The sequence below is a fragment of the Stigmatopora nigra genome, chromosome 18 (assembly GCF_051989575.1).
Source record: "Stigmatopora nigra isolate UIUO_SnigA chromosome 18, RoL_Snig_1.1, whole genome shotgun sequence".
NCBI classification, from domain to species: domain Eukaryota; kingdom Metazoa; phylum Chordata; class Actinopteri; order Syngnathiformes; family Syngnathidae; genus Stigmatopora; species Stigmatopora nigra.
In genome coordinates this window covers 3,990,199-4,003,150 of record NC_135525.1, presented here as the reverse complement: position 1 = coordinate 4,003,150, position 12,952 = coordinate 3,990,199, and the positions used below count along the sequence as shown (strand labels likewise).

At 39.2% G+C, this 12,952-nt stretch overlaps 1 protein-coding gene across 1 annotated transcript in view; it reads left to right on the top strand.

Annotated features, from left to right (window-relative positions):
* The window catches only part of fasn (fatty acid synthase), a 28,245-nt gene that overhangs the window by 4,690 nt on the left and 10,603 nt on the right, over positions 1-12,952 (top strand). Inside the window, exons 4-25 of the mRNA XM_077738513.1 lie at positions 496-631; positions 1,555-1,707; positions 1,860-2,033; positions 2,548-2,748; positions 2,853-2,975; positions 3,827-3,942; positions 4,082-4,216; positions 4,923-5,397; positions 5,784-5,971; positions 6,471-6,660; positions 7,428-7,522; positions 7,636-7,770; positions 7,883-8,086; positions 8,378-8,493; positions 8,573-8,745; positions 8,846-9,037; positions 9,303-9,383; positions 9,551-9,736; positions 10,289-10,468; positions 10,783-10,986; positions 11,749-12,065; positions 12,172-12,573. Of these exons, the coding sequence (XP_077594639.1) occupies positions 505-631; positions 1,555-1,707; positions 1,860-2,033; positions 2,548-2,748; positions 2,853-2,975; positions 3,827-3,942; positions 4,082-4,216; positions 4,923-5,397; positions 5,784-5,971; positions 6,471-6,660; positions 7,428-7,522; positions 7,636-7,770; positions 7,883-8,086; positions 8,378-8,493; positions 8,573-8,745; positions 8,846-9,037; positions 9,303-9,383; positions 9,551-9,736; positions 10,289-10,468; positions 10,783-10,986; positions 11,749-12,065; positions 12,172-12,573 (4,167 nt within the window). The 5' untranslated portion in view covers positions 496-504. The remainder of the gene's footprint in view (positions 1-495; positions 632-1,554; positions 1,708-1,859; positions 2,034-2,547; positions 2,749-2,852; positions 2,976-3,826; positions 3,943-4,081; positions 4,217-4,922; positions 5,398-5,783; positions 5,972-6,470; positions 6,661-7,427; positions 7,523-7,635; positions 7,771-7,882; positions 8,087-8,377; positions 8,494-8,572; positions 8,746-8,845; positions 9,038-9,302; positions 9,384-9,550; positions 9,737-10,288; positions 10,469-10,782; positions 10,987-11,748; positions 12,066-12,171; positions 12,574-12,952) is intronic.

Here is a 12,952-nt window from a genome sequence, read left to right as displayed (position 1 = left end):
CAGCCAGATGTTACAAAGAATAGAAATTAAAGTTAAAATAGTACAATTCAAATCATTGCGTTAATTTGGATAGTCACGGGTGAGCGGGAACATATGCCAGTTGAGGTTTGGCGAGACACCCTGGATTGACAACCAGCCAACCGTAGTGCACAGTTAGACAAACAACCATTCACTCTCATTCACATTGGTAAAACCTGACTGGGAAGGTGTGATTGATGCTTTTGTTCTTTGACTTCTTGCCATTGGCGAGATGTTAAAGGCATAACGGGCATGAACCTAGGACACCTTGGAGTGGAAAGACTGTGTCTTGTCTGGCATTGATTAAGGTCCCCTTGTAAGAGCTGCTTGATTTGGTAGAGGAAAGTTGAAGCTTTCTTGCTCAGGCTTCTGGTTCAATGTCTTGATCCCAGAAAAGCAAAAGAGGATAGATGGATGGTGGGTGAATGGACAGATGAACAATATCTAGCATGTTGTTTTTGTTTTTTTGGTTCACAGACATACAGCATGGATGACATTGTGGTTGCCGGTATATCAGGCCGGTTGCCTGAGTCCAACAACCTTGAGGAGTTTTGGGAAAACCTTATCAATGGAGTCGACATGGTCACAGAGGATGATCGGAGGTGGACACCAGGTGAGTAAATATAAGGGTATTTGTATGGTGTGCAGGTGGAGAAATACATTTATGTCAGCCCATCTGATGTTAGACGATGGGAATGTGCTTATCACACAATGGAAAACTTAAGTATATATATGTAGTAATACGCTACAATGGTTTAGTGATTAGGACATAGTATTTTCAAGATGAAATCAAATGTGGTTTGTTTTTGTGTATTTTTTTATTCAAGTGAACTTTCTGCCACCTGTACTTGGTATGGAGTCGCTTGTATTTATTGACATCTTGATTAGCCTTGGAAAATATGTGAACTATTTAGCGGTTAGACAGTTTTCCTTATTCATCCCAGTTATCTTGGGCTTCCAATCTTGGGTATTTAGTTTTTGGGGGGCTGCGTAGAGCAGGGGTGGCAAACAAATTGCACACGAAAAGTAAATATTTTAAACTGTGAGAGTCACACCGCACTCTGAACAGCCAAAACGGACAGACACACACAAAAGCATATTCAAAAATCACATCTGCCAAATTATTTTAGAAAATATAGTTGATGAATAAAGGTTGGATGAATAGGTTTCAAAATCTTCCTTACTTTGTTTTTCTTCTCTTTGAGCACCAACTATGCTTTTGCTCCGTTATTTTCCAACAAATTAGAATGAAATTTGTTTGGGAGGATCTAGACTCTGGTTTTTGGAGCCCAATCCAGCACTGTGTAGTTTTTGTAATCATTTTGATTTATTTATTTCCATTTTTGTCAAGTAAGTATTTTGCCTTTATGGGATTTTCTGCTCCAGTTTCTTTATAGTATTTTTGTAAAGAGATTTCTATCATTTCCATCAATAGCTAAGCAATGATGGAAGAGATGATTCATACAATATTAGTGTAATTCACCTTAACATTCTAGATTACTTTTATAACCACTGCTTGTCTTTTTTTTACGCTAGGCCTTTACGGTCTGCCCAAGAGGAATGGCAAACTGAAAGACATCAGCCATTTTGATGCAGCGTTCTTTGGAGTCCATCCAAAACAAGCAAACACTATGGACCCTCAACTCCGTCTCATGCTGGAGGTCGCTTATGAAGCTATAGTAGATGGCGGTAAGGTCTTATTGTGCTCTAAATGTTTTTGCTAAGAGTAGGATAGTGAAAGTTGTAATTGCATGGGGTTGCTGGAATGTAGAATCAGATTTAAAACTAAACAACTCTTGATATCTTTGAAATCCTGATGATAGGCTTGTGTTGTGGTACAGGACTTTGCCCAACTAGTCTGCGTGGCAGTAAAACGGGTGTCTACATTGGGGTGAGTGGTTCAGAGGCCGGTGAGGCGTTCAGCAGAGATCCAGAAGAGCTTCTTGGATACAGCATGACTGGTTGTCAGCGGGCTATGTTGGCCAACAGACTTTCCTACTTCTTTGACTTCAACGGTACACAGAGCCCTCTTCTTTTAATGCTCATATGTACATATTGCGGTTTCTTCCGGAGTTTCACAGATATTTGCCTTGCCAAAAGACCCCCCCACGCAAAATCTATTTAATGTTAGTACTATTAAACACTTTAGTACTACTAAACCATTAGTTATTTGTTACTTTGTTAATATAAACACTTTTCCAATCCAATGTCCCTTTTTAGGTGTTTTTTTCATGCGGTTGGAACGAATTAATTTGTTTTGAGTTCATTCCTATGGAAAACTTTTTTTTAGATTCGAGTAAATCGACATACGAGCTCAGTCCCGGAACAAATTAAGCTCATATCTCGAGGTACCACTGTATGCATATCAAGTGAACTTAAACCACAGTAAAATAAGCTGCAATTCTGTTCCTATATTCTACCAATTATACATTTACTCAAACCCGCGAGTCCATTTAGCTTTTCTATCGTTGTCTAGAGTGGATATGAATTTTTTTGGGTTAATATCCCCCAATTTTTGCCCCCCTGCAGGGCCCAGCACAGCCATAGACACAGCCTGCTCCTCCAGCTTGCTGGCTTTAGAAAATGCCTTCCATGCCATTCGCTTGGGTCACTGTGAAGCCGCCTTGGTTGGAGGAGTGAACCTGCTTCTTAAGCCAAACACATCGGTTCAGTTCATGAAACTAGGAATGCTTAGTCCTGAGGGAACTTGCAAGTCCTTTGATTCTTCAGGTAAAAAAAAAAAACAACATAAAAAACCTAGTGGGGATTTACTGAATAAATATTGTAAGTGAAAAGACATGTATTCACATTTTGTTAATCATTTTGTTCCCAAGGTAATGGGTATTGTCGCTCTGAGGCAGCAGTGGTGGTGTTGCTGACCAAGCGGTCAGCAGCTAGAAGAATTTATGCTACCGTATTGAATGCTGGCAGCAACACAGATGGATACAAAGAGCAAGGTGGGGAAGGGGGGCACACAAACCACAGGATAGTACATGAGCAGCATGTTTGGTTGAATGATTTGAGTGGTTTCTCACAATGGATAAAATCAAGGAAATTAGGTCAGCGCCTCTTGGATTTTTTTGTGGTCTTCATTTTTGGGCTACAGTGTCATGGTAAAATCGTAGAATGTCTATCATGTTCAGAAGAATATTTGGAAGTAGAAAAAAATACATAGGTCACACACGAATAGTTTGAGATGAAAATAAGGTCATTTTGTCATGGTCTAAATTTCAGTTGTTGGGATTAAGAATTATTATTCTAATACAGCATTTCACAACATTTTTAAGCCAAAGCACACTCTAATTTTAGCAATTTAAAAATATCAAGGCACAGTGCTAGCAAAAAATTTTAAAATTAAAAATGATAATGAATTCAATTTCAATATGCAACTTATTTTCTCCCCCAATATTATACTTGTTAGATATGATTTTTCGCTTAAAAAGTTACAATGAATGACTTCCTGGAAAATAAATTCCTGTGCCAAACCGGATCTTCTCGTGTGCCATGGCACAGTGGTTGGAAAACCACTTATATTATATTGCCCATTGTACAAACACAATTTTTCATGATAATGGAACTTTGAATATATTAAAGGTGTGTTCATGAGGCATTTAATATGGAAATAACAGTTGTTAAACGTTTTTGCCTTTTATCTTAGAATCTTTCTGTGCCAATTCTGACTCATTTTGCTATAAAGTCCTATAAAATAATGGATTGATTGACGTTAGTTAATTGGATTTAGAGGTGACCGTACATTATTTCCAGTGTGAAATGTAAGTTGTCTCGTTCACTTTTCTTTTTTCTTTAGGAGTTACATTTCCCTCAGGTGAGATGCAGAAAACTCTGGTTCATTCTCTTTATAAAGAGGCAAACATCACACTTGACCAGGTTGAATATATTGAAGCCCACGGCACTGGAACAAAGGTGAGTGCACATGATTATGTTTACGTTGTATTTAAAAATATATATATTTGTTGAAACTGTGTATTTTTCTTCGAAGTAATGTAACAAATTCATTGCTGCGTCTGGCCTAAAGTGGGATGTGTTTTATTTTACCCTGCAGGTCGGTGACCCTCAGGAAGTTAATGGTATTGTCAGTGTGTTTTTTGAATCACATAGAGAACCACTGCTTATTGGCTCCACCAAGTCCAATATGGGCCATCCAGAACCAGCATCTGGGTTGGCTGCAATGGCAAAAGTAGGTTAAGTGGTGCTGTGTTTTGTGGGTTAGTTAAAATGATTGGAATATTTGTTAGATTGATCTAATTTTATCTTTAAAAATGTACTGACTTGTGTATCAAATGCATAGTTTTGTGGAACCAAAGAATGCACAATGAAAGGGGAAAAAAATATCGCACTCATGTATAGTTGTCGTTTTTGGGGGTCAGTTTTTTTATTTATCTGAAAACAAAGAAAAAACCTACCTTAATCTAGTAGTAAAATTCGGAATGGGGTAATATTAAGCTTTTTTTAATATCTATAGCCTAAATTACACAACATAGGGAGTTGTAGGGGGTCAGACTAAAAATACTTAAGAGTTGTTATTTGCAGTTGCAAAGAAAGTGCAATTTCTGGAAAATTTGATACTTTTATTAACAAAAGGCAAAGCTTGGGGATTTATTGCTGATGTAGAAAAGAGGTCAGAATGGAAGTGTCAGCAGTGTGGAGGCATATGACCATGAGAGAGTCGTGAAATGTCTTATTCTTTTCTTAAACAATAGCGTGTATTGCATCTTATTAAACTGTGATAATAGCATAGTCTCACAGTTGGGCTTAATGCTGGAGAAGTCTGTCCAAGCAATATGTTTATCTGGGAATGTTTTCTAAAAGATTTTTATAACTTGAACTGAGCAATTTAAGGTTGAGCATTGTAATTAGTGATTTGTTCCCTATTTCATGTATAGGTGTTGCTTTCTCTGGAGAAAGGTGTGTGGGCTCCAAACTTACATTTCAACAGTCCTAACACTGACATCCCTGCCCTCAGCGATGGTCGTCTTCAAGTTGTTGACAGGCCTATCCCTGTGCGTGGAGGCATCGTAGGCATCAATTCCTTTGGATTCGGGGGCTCGAATGTCCACGTGATCCTCCGTCCCAATCAAAGAGGTGATCAGACACAAGCTGAACAGAGCAAACCAACCAGGAGGGTCCCTCGGGTAGTTCAAGCCAGTGGCCGTACAGAAGCCGCTGTGAATTTACTGCTCCAAAAGGCAAAGGAGAACCATGCCGATGACGGCTTCCTGTCCTTGCTCAATGGAATGTCTGAAAGTCCTACTACTGCTATGACCTATCGAGGTTACACACTAATTGACTCAAAGACAGACAACACCGAGGTACAGCAGATACAGGCAGCTCCTAGGCCCCTCTGGTACATATGTTCAGGTGAGACCATTAGTAAACACAAGATTGCAAAAACTAATATACAGTCATCCCTTGAATATCGCAGTTAATGTAGACCAGACATGGCCGCGATAAATGAAAAACCGTGAAGTAGGACCCACCCCTATGATAACTATCTTTTTTTTCCCCCCTTAAGTGTTGAGTCTGAGTAGCAAACAGAAGACAGGGGAGTGGCTTCTGCTTGCGAGTATCAGTTGTTGTTTTTTTAAACTTAATTATTTATTTTATTTTTTCACAGAAAAAAAATCTGCGATGTAGTGAAGCCGCCATATTCGAGGGATTACTGTATCCCCAAACTGAACCCTCACATATTATTACCGATAGACTTACTCCAATCAATAGCACTTGTGTGTTTTGTGGTATCATAGGTATGGGGACACAGTGGGCGGGCATGGGTCGCAGCCTCATGCAGCTACAAGATTTTAAAGAGTCCATATTGAGATCCGACAAGGCACTGGAGAAAACGGGTTTGGTTGTGTCCCGCCTTCTAATGGAGGCTGATGAAGCTACATTTGAGGACACCGTTAACGCCTTTGTTGGTCTCGCCGCCATACAGGTAGGGGAGCAATTACTCTATTTATCTACATGGTGTGGTGCCTGTTGGCAAAATAGGCTGTTTATTCCCATCCTAATATTTTTTTCGTATTGTCTTGCACGTGTTAAACTGGTCATTGAGAAAGTCAATGGGTTGTTTTTTTTTTATTAACATGCATTTCTCATGTCAAATTAGCACCGTGAACAATGCTCTAAAATTTTAAAACAAGAATTAGACTATGTTGCCAGGAATTTAATGCATGATATATGCCTTGGCCTGCGTGGGTTTCCTCCAGTTACTCAGGTTTCCTCCCACATTCCAAAAGCATGCAAGGTAGGCTGATTGGGCACTTTAAAGTGCTCATAAGTATGGATGTGAGTGTGCATGGTTGTCTGTCTCCTTGTTGTCTCCCAGGGTGTCCCCCGCCTCTGCAATAAATACAATACTTGCTTCATATGACAGAATAACAGTGTCAAAGGATGGAGTTTTAATGGATATTAGCGCTGTTTCTCACTTGTAGATAGCTCAGATAGACCTCCTCAGTAAGCTGGGTCTGCAGCCTGATGGAATTGTGGGTCACTCGGTTGGAGAGTTGGCATGTGGCTATGCTGATGGCTCCCTCAGCCAAGAGGAGGTCATTCTGGCTGCGTACTGGAGAGGACGTTGCATCAAGGAGGCTAACCTTCCTCCTGGTGCCATGGCTGCAGTGGGTGAGAGAAAGCCTTAATAACACTTTTCTACTTTTTATATTTTTATATTATTTATTTACTGGGAAAATGCGCTTTGTGGGATAGTACCACCAATTTTGTTATACGCAGCTGTGTATAATGACAATACCAAGGGCATCACAAAACAATACTTTGTCATGACACTTTATACCGAATGTTAAATTATTCACTGGTAAATACTAACTGGTTAATGAGAGACAGTCGTATGTTATTTGTATTACTAAATTTAACAGATTCTGAAATTGTAATCTTTTTTCATAGTTTGGCCAGGGGTGTAATTTTTACGTGAAAATTTTCACATTTTGATAATATTTCACGTTATTTTTACACTCGACGGCAAAGGGATTTTCTAAGCCTGTTTTGATAATGTCAACGTTAGCAGTGGGTGGACTTTAGTCTAACTGCAATAGCGAACCCATAGAATCAATCACCTGTAATGAAAACTACAAAAAAACTATATCTTTTTAAATTAATGAGCCTGTAGGTGCGTTTTAAGATACAGTGACGGTGCTTTTGATTTGGATTTTATCAAATAAAAGTCTCCAATTCCTTTTCTTTGTAGCATTTTTCTTGCTCGATTTACACTCTGGTGCGATGTATAGTCCGAAAAATAGACTGTTTGCAAGTTTGATTATTGGTTACGTAACATGAATCTGCTGTAATGGTATGTAATCATCCGTGACTATATTTGAGACCACAGTTAAAGAAAGTGGACGAATAGATGGATGATTTGTTGCACGATTTTACAGGATTGACCTGGAAGGAATGCATAGCTCGCTGCCCCAAGGGTGTCGTGCCAGCTTGTCATAATGCTGAGGAGACGGTCACCATCTCTGGTCCTCAGGTCAGACATCTTTTTACACAATAAAAGTTGTAGCATTCTTTAAGTTATGGCTGGATGATGTCAAGCCCCGTTTGAATTTTGGTCGCAACTGATGCGATGCGTTTATTCATTAGGAGGCAGTTAGCAAATTTGTATCTGAGCTCAAAGAGCTGGGAGTGTTTGCAAAGGAGGTACGCAGCGCTGGTGTGGCTTTTCATTCCTACTATATGTCATCTATTGCGCCAAGCCTCTTATCCGTCCTAAAGAAGGTTTGTTTTTCCAACTTTATATCATATGTGGTGTAAATTGCATGTTTACTATAGTATTAAGATGCTTGTGTACTTTACACTTAATGAAATGCTTCTAATTCTCTTGGTATAGGTCATTAAGAATCCAAGGCCACGTTCCCCCCGTTGGGTTAGCACCAGCATCCCTGAGTCTGAATGGGAGTCTCCTCTGGCTAGTTTCAGTTCGGCTGACTATCACGTCAATAATCTTGTGAGCCCAGTTCTCTTTCAAGAGGGCCTCAATAAGGTGCCTGACAATGCTGTCGTGTTGGAGATAGCGCCTCATGCTCTTCTTCAGGTACATACTATAATGTGGTCTGTTCGGTTAATCAGAAGTTGGATTGACTGTCAAATTTGGTTTTGAGCTTTAAAATCATTTTATTTCACTGCGATTGAACCAAAAGCTAATCTTCCCCTACCCAGAAGTATCCTAAATATATTGTGTTTAAAACAATCAATTAACGAGACAAATGGGAATGTACTGTACATGAGTTATGCATGTCAAACCTTCAAAAGTCAGTCTAGTCTAAGAGGAGTTGTTTTTAAAACAATATATAATGCATTCTCTATTTCCTGTTGCCTTTCCCAGGCCATTTTAAAGCGCAGCCTGAAGAACACATGTACTTCACTTCCCCTTATGAAGAGAGGTGACCCAAATAACTTGGAATTCTTTCTCTCAAACATCGGCAAACTTTACATGAATGGGTTAGTAAATATATCAACCCTTGCATTAAATGGTGGTGGCATTTTTTTTAAAATTCGAATTCTCTGTGCACATTTTTAGAATCAACGTGGATATGAACAGACTGTATTCAGAAGTTGAATATCCTGTACCTGTTGGGACCCCTATGATTTCTCCGTTGGTGCAATGGGACCATTCCCAGACCTGGGATATCCCAAAGACGGAGGATTTCTCCTCTGGCTCGGGCTCAAACTCAACTGTGGTGTATAACATCAGTATGTACATCTGTTTTGCTTCTTTTGGATTTAGATAAATAAGACCCTTTTTTAATTATTTACTAACTTGTCTTTTCGGTCTCCAACTTTAAACCGATAGACATAAATCCGGAGTCTCCAGATTACTATTTGCTTGGACACTGCATCGATGGACGTGTCCTTTACCCGGCAACAGGTTATTTGGTACTGGCTTGGCGTACTTTAGTGCGAAGTCTGGGACTTTCAATGGACAGGAATCCTGTTATCTTTGAGGACGTCACTATCCACAGGGCCACTATCCTACCCAAGATTGGTGAGCTATGATTTGAGATTATTTTAAGGTTTTCCAAAGAATACAGTATTTAAGAAAAAGAAAAGGAAAACATCAGTTTTCCAGATGGCAAGAAAGGTAAAATAAGATTACTTTTGAACAGACAAAGGATATCAATTGTTTTGATAGGATCAAATTTCAGGTTTGTAAGTGGCTCCTATCACAGAATAAGCAAAGTTCCTTTTAAAAGCCTTTCATGTCCACTTGTAAGTCAATGATATATACATTTTTTTTAATCTATTTACAGGTCTTGTCCAATTGCAAGTGTCTTTCATGCCTGCCACTAACAAGTTTGAAGTTTCAGAGAGTGGGAACTTGGCTGTCAGTGGTAGGTTGTATAGATTTGATTTCATTGCTTATAAGAGACAATTTTGGCAATCAACACACAGATCACTAGAGACTAAGACTGCTCTTGATATCCCACATTTCAATTAATTAGACTTTTTTTTTTTACAATGTGTGGCCATGGTGTAAAAATATTTTTGACATTTTCAGGAAAAGTCAGTGTTTTAGAGGATACAGCCCTTGATTCATTCCACAGTCAATTGAACCAAGATGTTCCAAAAGACAATGAGGACCAAAAACTGAAACTTTTTGCACATGATGTATACAAGGAACTCAGACTACGTGGCTATGATTATAGTGATGCCTTCAGGGGAATCTTGGAATCTAACAATGCTGGTACGTTTTTTTTTTTTGCATTATAACATGCATTGTGTTTTGGGTATATAGTGGTACCTCGCTTTACAATTCGTTCCGGGACTCAGCTCTTATGTCGTAATTCCCATAGGAATGAACTAAAAACAAATGAATTCGTTCCAACCATCTGAAAATAACTCCAAAAACAGAACATTGGATTGGAAAAACATTTTAATTTGTTCTAATTCGCCATCTATTGACAAAGTAACAAATAACTAGTGGTTTTATAGTACTACAATGTGTTTAATATATATATTTATTCAAAATTTTATCTGATATTGCTTAAATGTCGGGGCACTTTTATGTCGAGGTATCACTGTACTGCATTTCCTGCAAGTATCTACATCTGCATGCATGTTTTAGTGTAGCCAAGAAGGTTTAAAATTGATTTTGGATTGCATCCATAATGAATTTTGAACTGACTCCTTTGTCAATAGACAATATTGCAAGTTTTTCTTCACTTTCTCTGTCATTGTTAATTCTATCTTGAATGGCGCCATATGCAAGACCTCCCTTGTACTAATCTTTCTACAGGTGACAATGGCAAGTTGCAGTGGACGGGGAACTGGGTTACCTTTCTTGATACCATGCTACAGATGATAGTTGTTGGGCTCTCTGGTCGTAGTCTTCGTTTGCCAACCAGGATTCGCTCAGTATGCATTGATCCTGCTATCCATCTGGGAAAGGTCCAAGAGTATGCTGATGGGAAGCAAGGTACGTGCTACCATCTCCCATTTGTTATTAATGCTATCACTTCACAAAATATACAAGGACTCATCATGATGGGGATTTTCATTGGGGGACAAATTGTCAACAGTTAATTGTGTACTGAAAAATAACTTTCTTTGGGGTAAGAAAAAAGGAGAAAAGTCTGTAATAGTAGGCTAACAGATGGTTAGGGAGTTAACTATTCTGTCAGAGGATTGCTTTTTTCAAACTTTTTTTCCTGTTTTATATGTTTACACGAGATTCAGATTGTTGTGTACACAACGTTAGATAATGTTGTGTTATTAAAATTATTTTAATAGCTGTGGGAGTCCACATCAACCACTGCCTTGATAAAATTACTGCCGGCGGAGTGCAGATCAGTGGTCTTCATGCAACTGTGGCTCCACGTAGACAGCAGCAGCAGAACCCCCCAACTCTTGAAGAATTTCTTTTTGTTCCCTATATGGAAACTGAGTGCCTGGCAGCCAATGAGAAGCTAAGAGAACAGCTCACTCTCTGCAAAGGTAACATCCCGTTTACAAGATAGTATTGTTTGATGTATTTTTGTATCAATTACTGTTACACATGAAAACCAATGTTGTGATTTCTAATTCATGATCACAATGTTTTAGTCTTAAAATGATCCGGATCTTACACAATGCTACCAAAAAAATCAGTTGTGTCAGAACCATCTTTAAGATCACTGTATTTTCAAGGTTTGAATATATTACAGACATAGTAAATATCGATACGATATGATTTCCGGTGGTACATGCTGAATCCATTTTGACTGGGAGGGGATGTTAGTTTTCATTAACATTTTATTGTTTTATCTATTGTTAATTCTGTAAATATATATTAAAATATAGTAATGAACATCTATTTTATTAAATGTAGTATTTGGTTGTTGTTTTAATGAGCAAATATCATTACTTGCTCTATTGAGTTGTTTGTTTTAGTGACCACTGTCCCTAATATGGTTAAAATAATAGCCATATTTCCAGGAAATACGAATAATAAACCATTAGAATTTTTAGTTTTCAAGAAAAAATTCGACTTTTGATTTTAGCTCAACCTCCTGTTGATTGCCTTTTCCCAAATAAGTTTTTCCTTGATTAGATAGCTTTTACATTACAAATCAGGTTAGAAAAAAGTAGGATGTTTTAGGCTTTATGCTGAGAGCAAGAAAATGTATTTGTATCATTTTATAGAACCACACATTAAGGATTATTTCAAACATTATGCTTGTCAGTGTGTCCACGTTTTGACCCATTGTTTCCTCCCAGGATTAATCCAACGATTGCAGCGAAAGTTGGCCCCCCGTGGTATGAACCTCAGCATCCCAGGTCTAGCGGAAGTTTCGGAAAGTTTGCATCCCAGCTCTACATTCTCTGAGCCTGGCTTGACGAAGTTACTAACTACACTTTGTGATCTGGAGCTGAATGGCAACCTTAGTTCAGAACTGGGGCAGACAGTGGAAAAAGAGAGTGCATGTTTGCTACAAGATAGTCTGCTGTTGGGCCTTTTGGATGCACCAGCCCTCAGGAACTGCGTGGACATTGCCTTGGAAAACACTGTATCTGGCAAGATCAAAGTTTTGGAAGTAAGATATTCAACAAATGAGAGGGGGAAAATAGTCAAGCGTGTGGTTTGGTAATTCTTTGGTCAATGAATGTCTCAATTAATTTTTTCTGTATTCCTGGCACTAGGCACTGTCCAGCCATGGTCAACTGTTCTCCCGCATCGTAAAAATTCTCAACATTCAGCCCATGCTGCGTCTGGAATATGTTGCCACAGCAGCCAATGAGGATCTTCTGGCTCTCCACCAGACCACCCTGGAGGAGTTTGCTATCACAACTGCTCAATGGGACCCTCTGTCAGGCCCCGCTCCTGGTGGTGCAGCTGCAGGAGCTGACCTAGTTGTGTATAACCATGCTTGGGGCCCTCTCAGAGTGGACCCTCATCAGCTGGTGGCAAATCTAGTTTCTGGAGCGAGGCAAGGAGGGTTTGTTCTCCTTCACACATTGCTCAAAGGGGAAGCTCTTGGAGAAACGGTAAACTTCCTCTCAAGAATGAATGACGGCAACAGTCAGCATGGACTGCTCACACAGGTTAGTGGGGCATACACAAGTGTCCATCTTCATACATTCTTGCTTTTGGTAAAATTAATACAGTTCTATAAATCAAATGTTGTATGACCGTCAGAGAGGAGTGCTGCTGCACCGCCCTCTGGCGGTCAGGAGGGATGGAATAGAAATCTGTTCAGCATCTACAGTGGTACCTCGACATACGAGCAATTTGAGATGCGAGTAACATTTTGAGCAAGTATGAATCTAGAGATACGAGATACATTTTGATATACGAGCAGACAGTGGACGTGAGAGGCTGCTCATATAAACATCATAGGCACGGTCTCTCTCCCTGCAACTCCCTCTGGTAATGTCTCTACGAGCACTGGGCGGAGCGTTGGATTTTTTTTTCAGTGTTTTT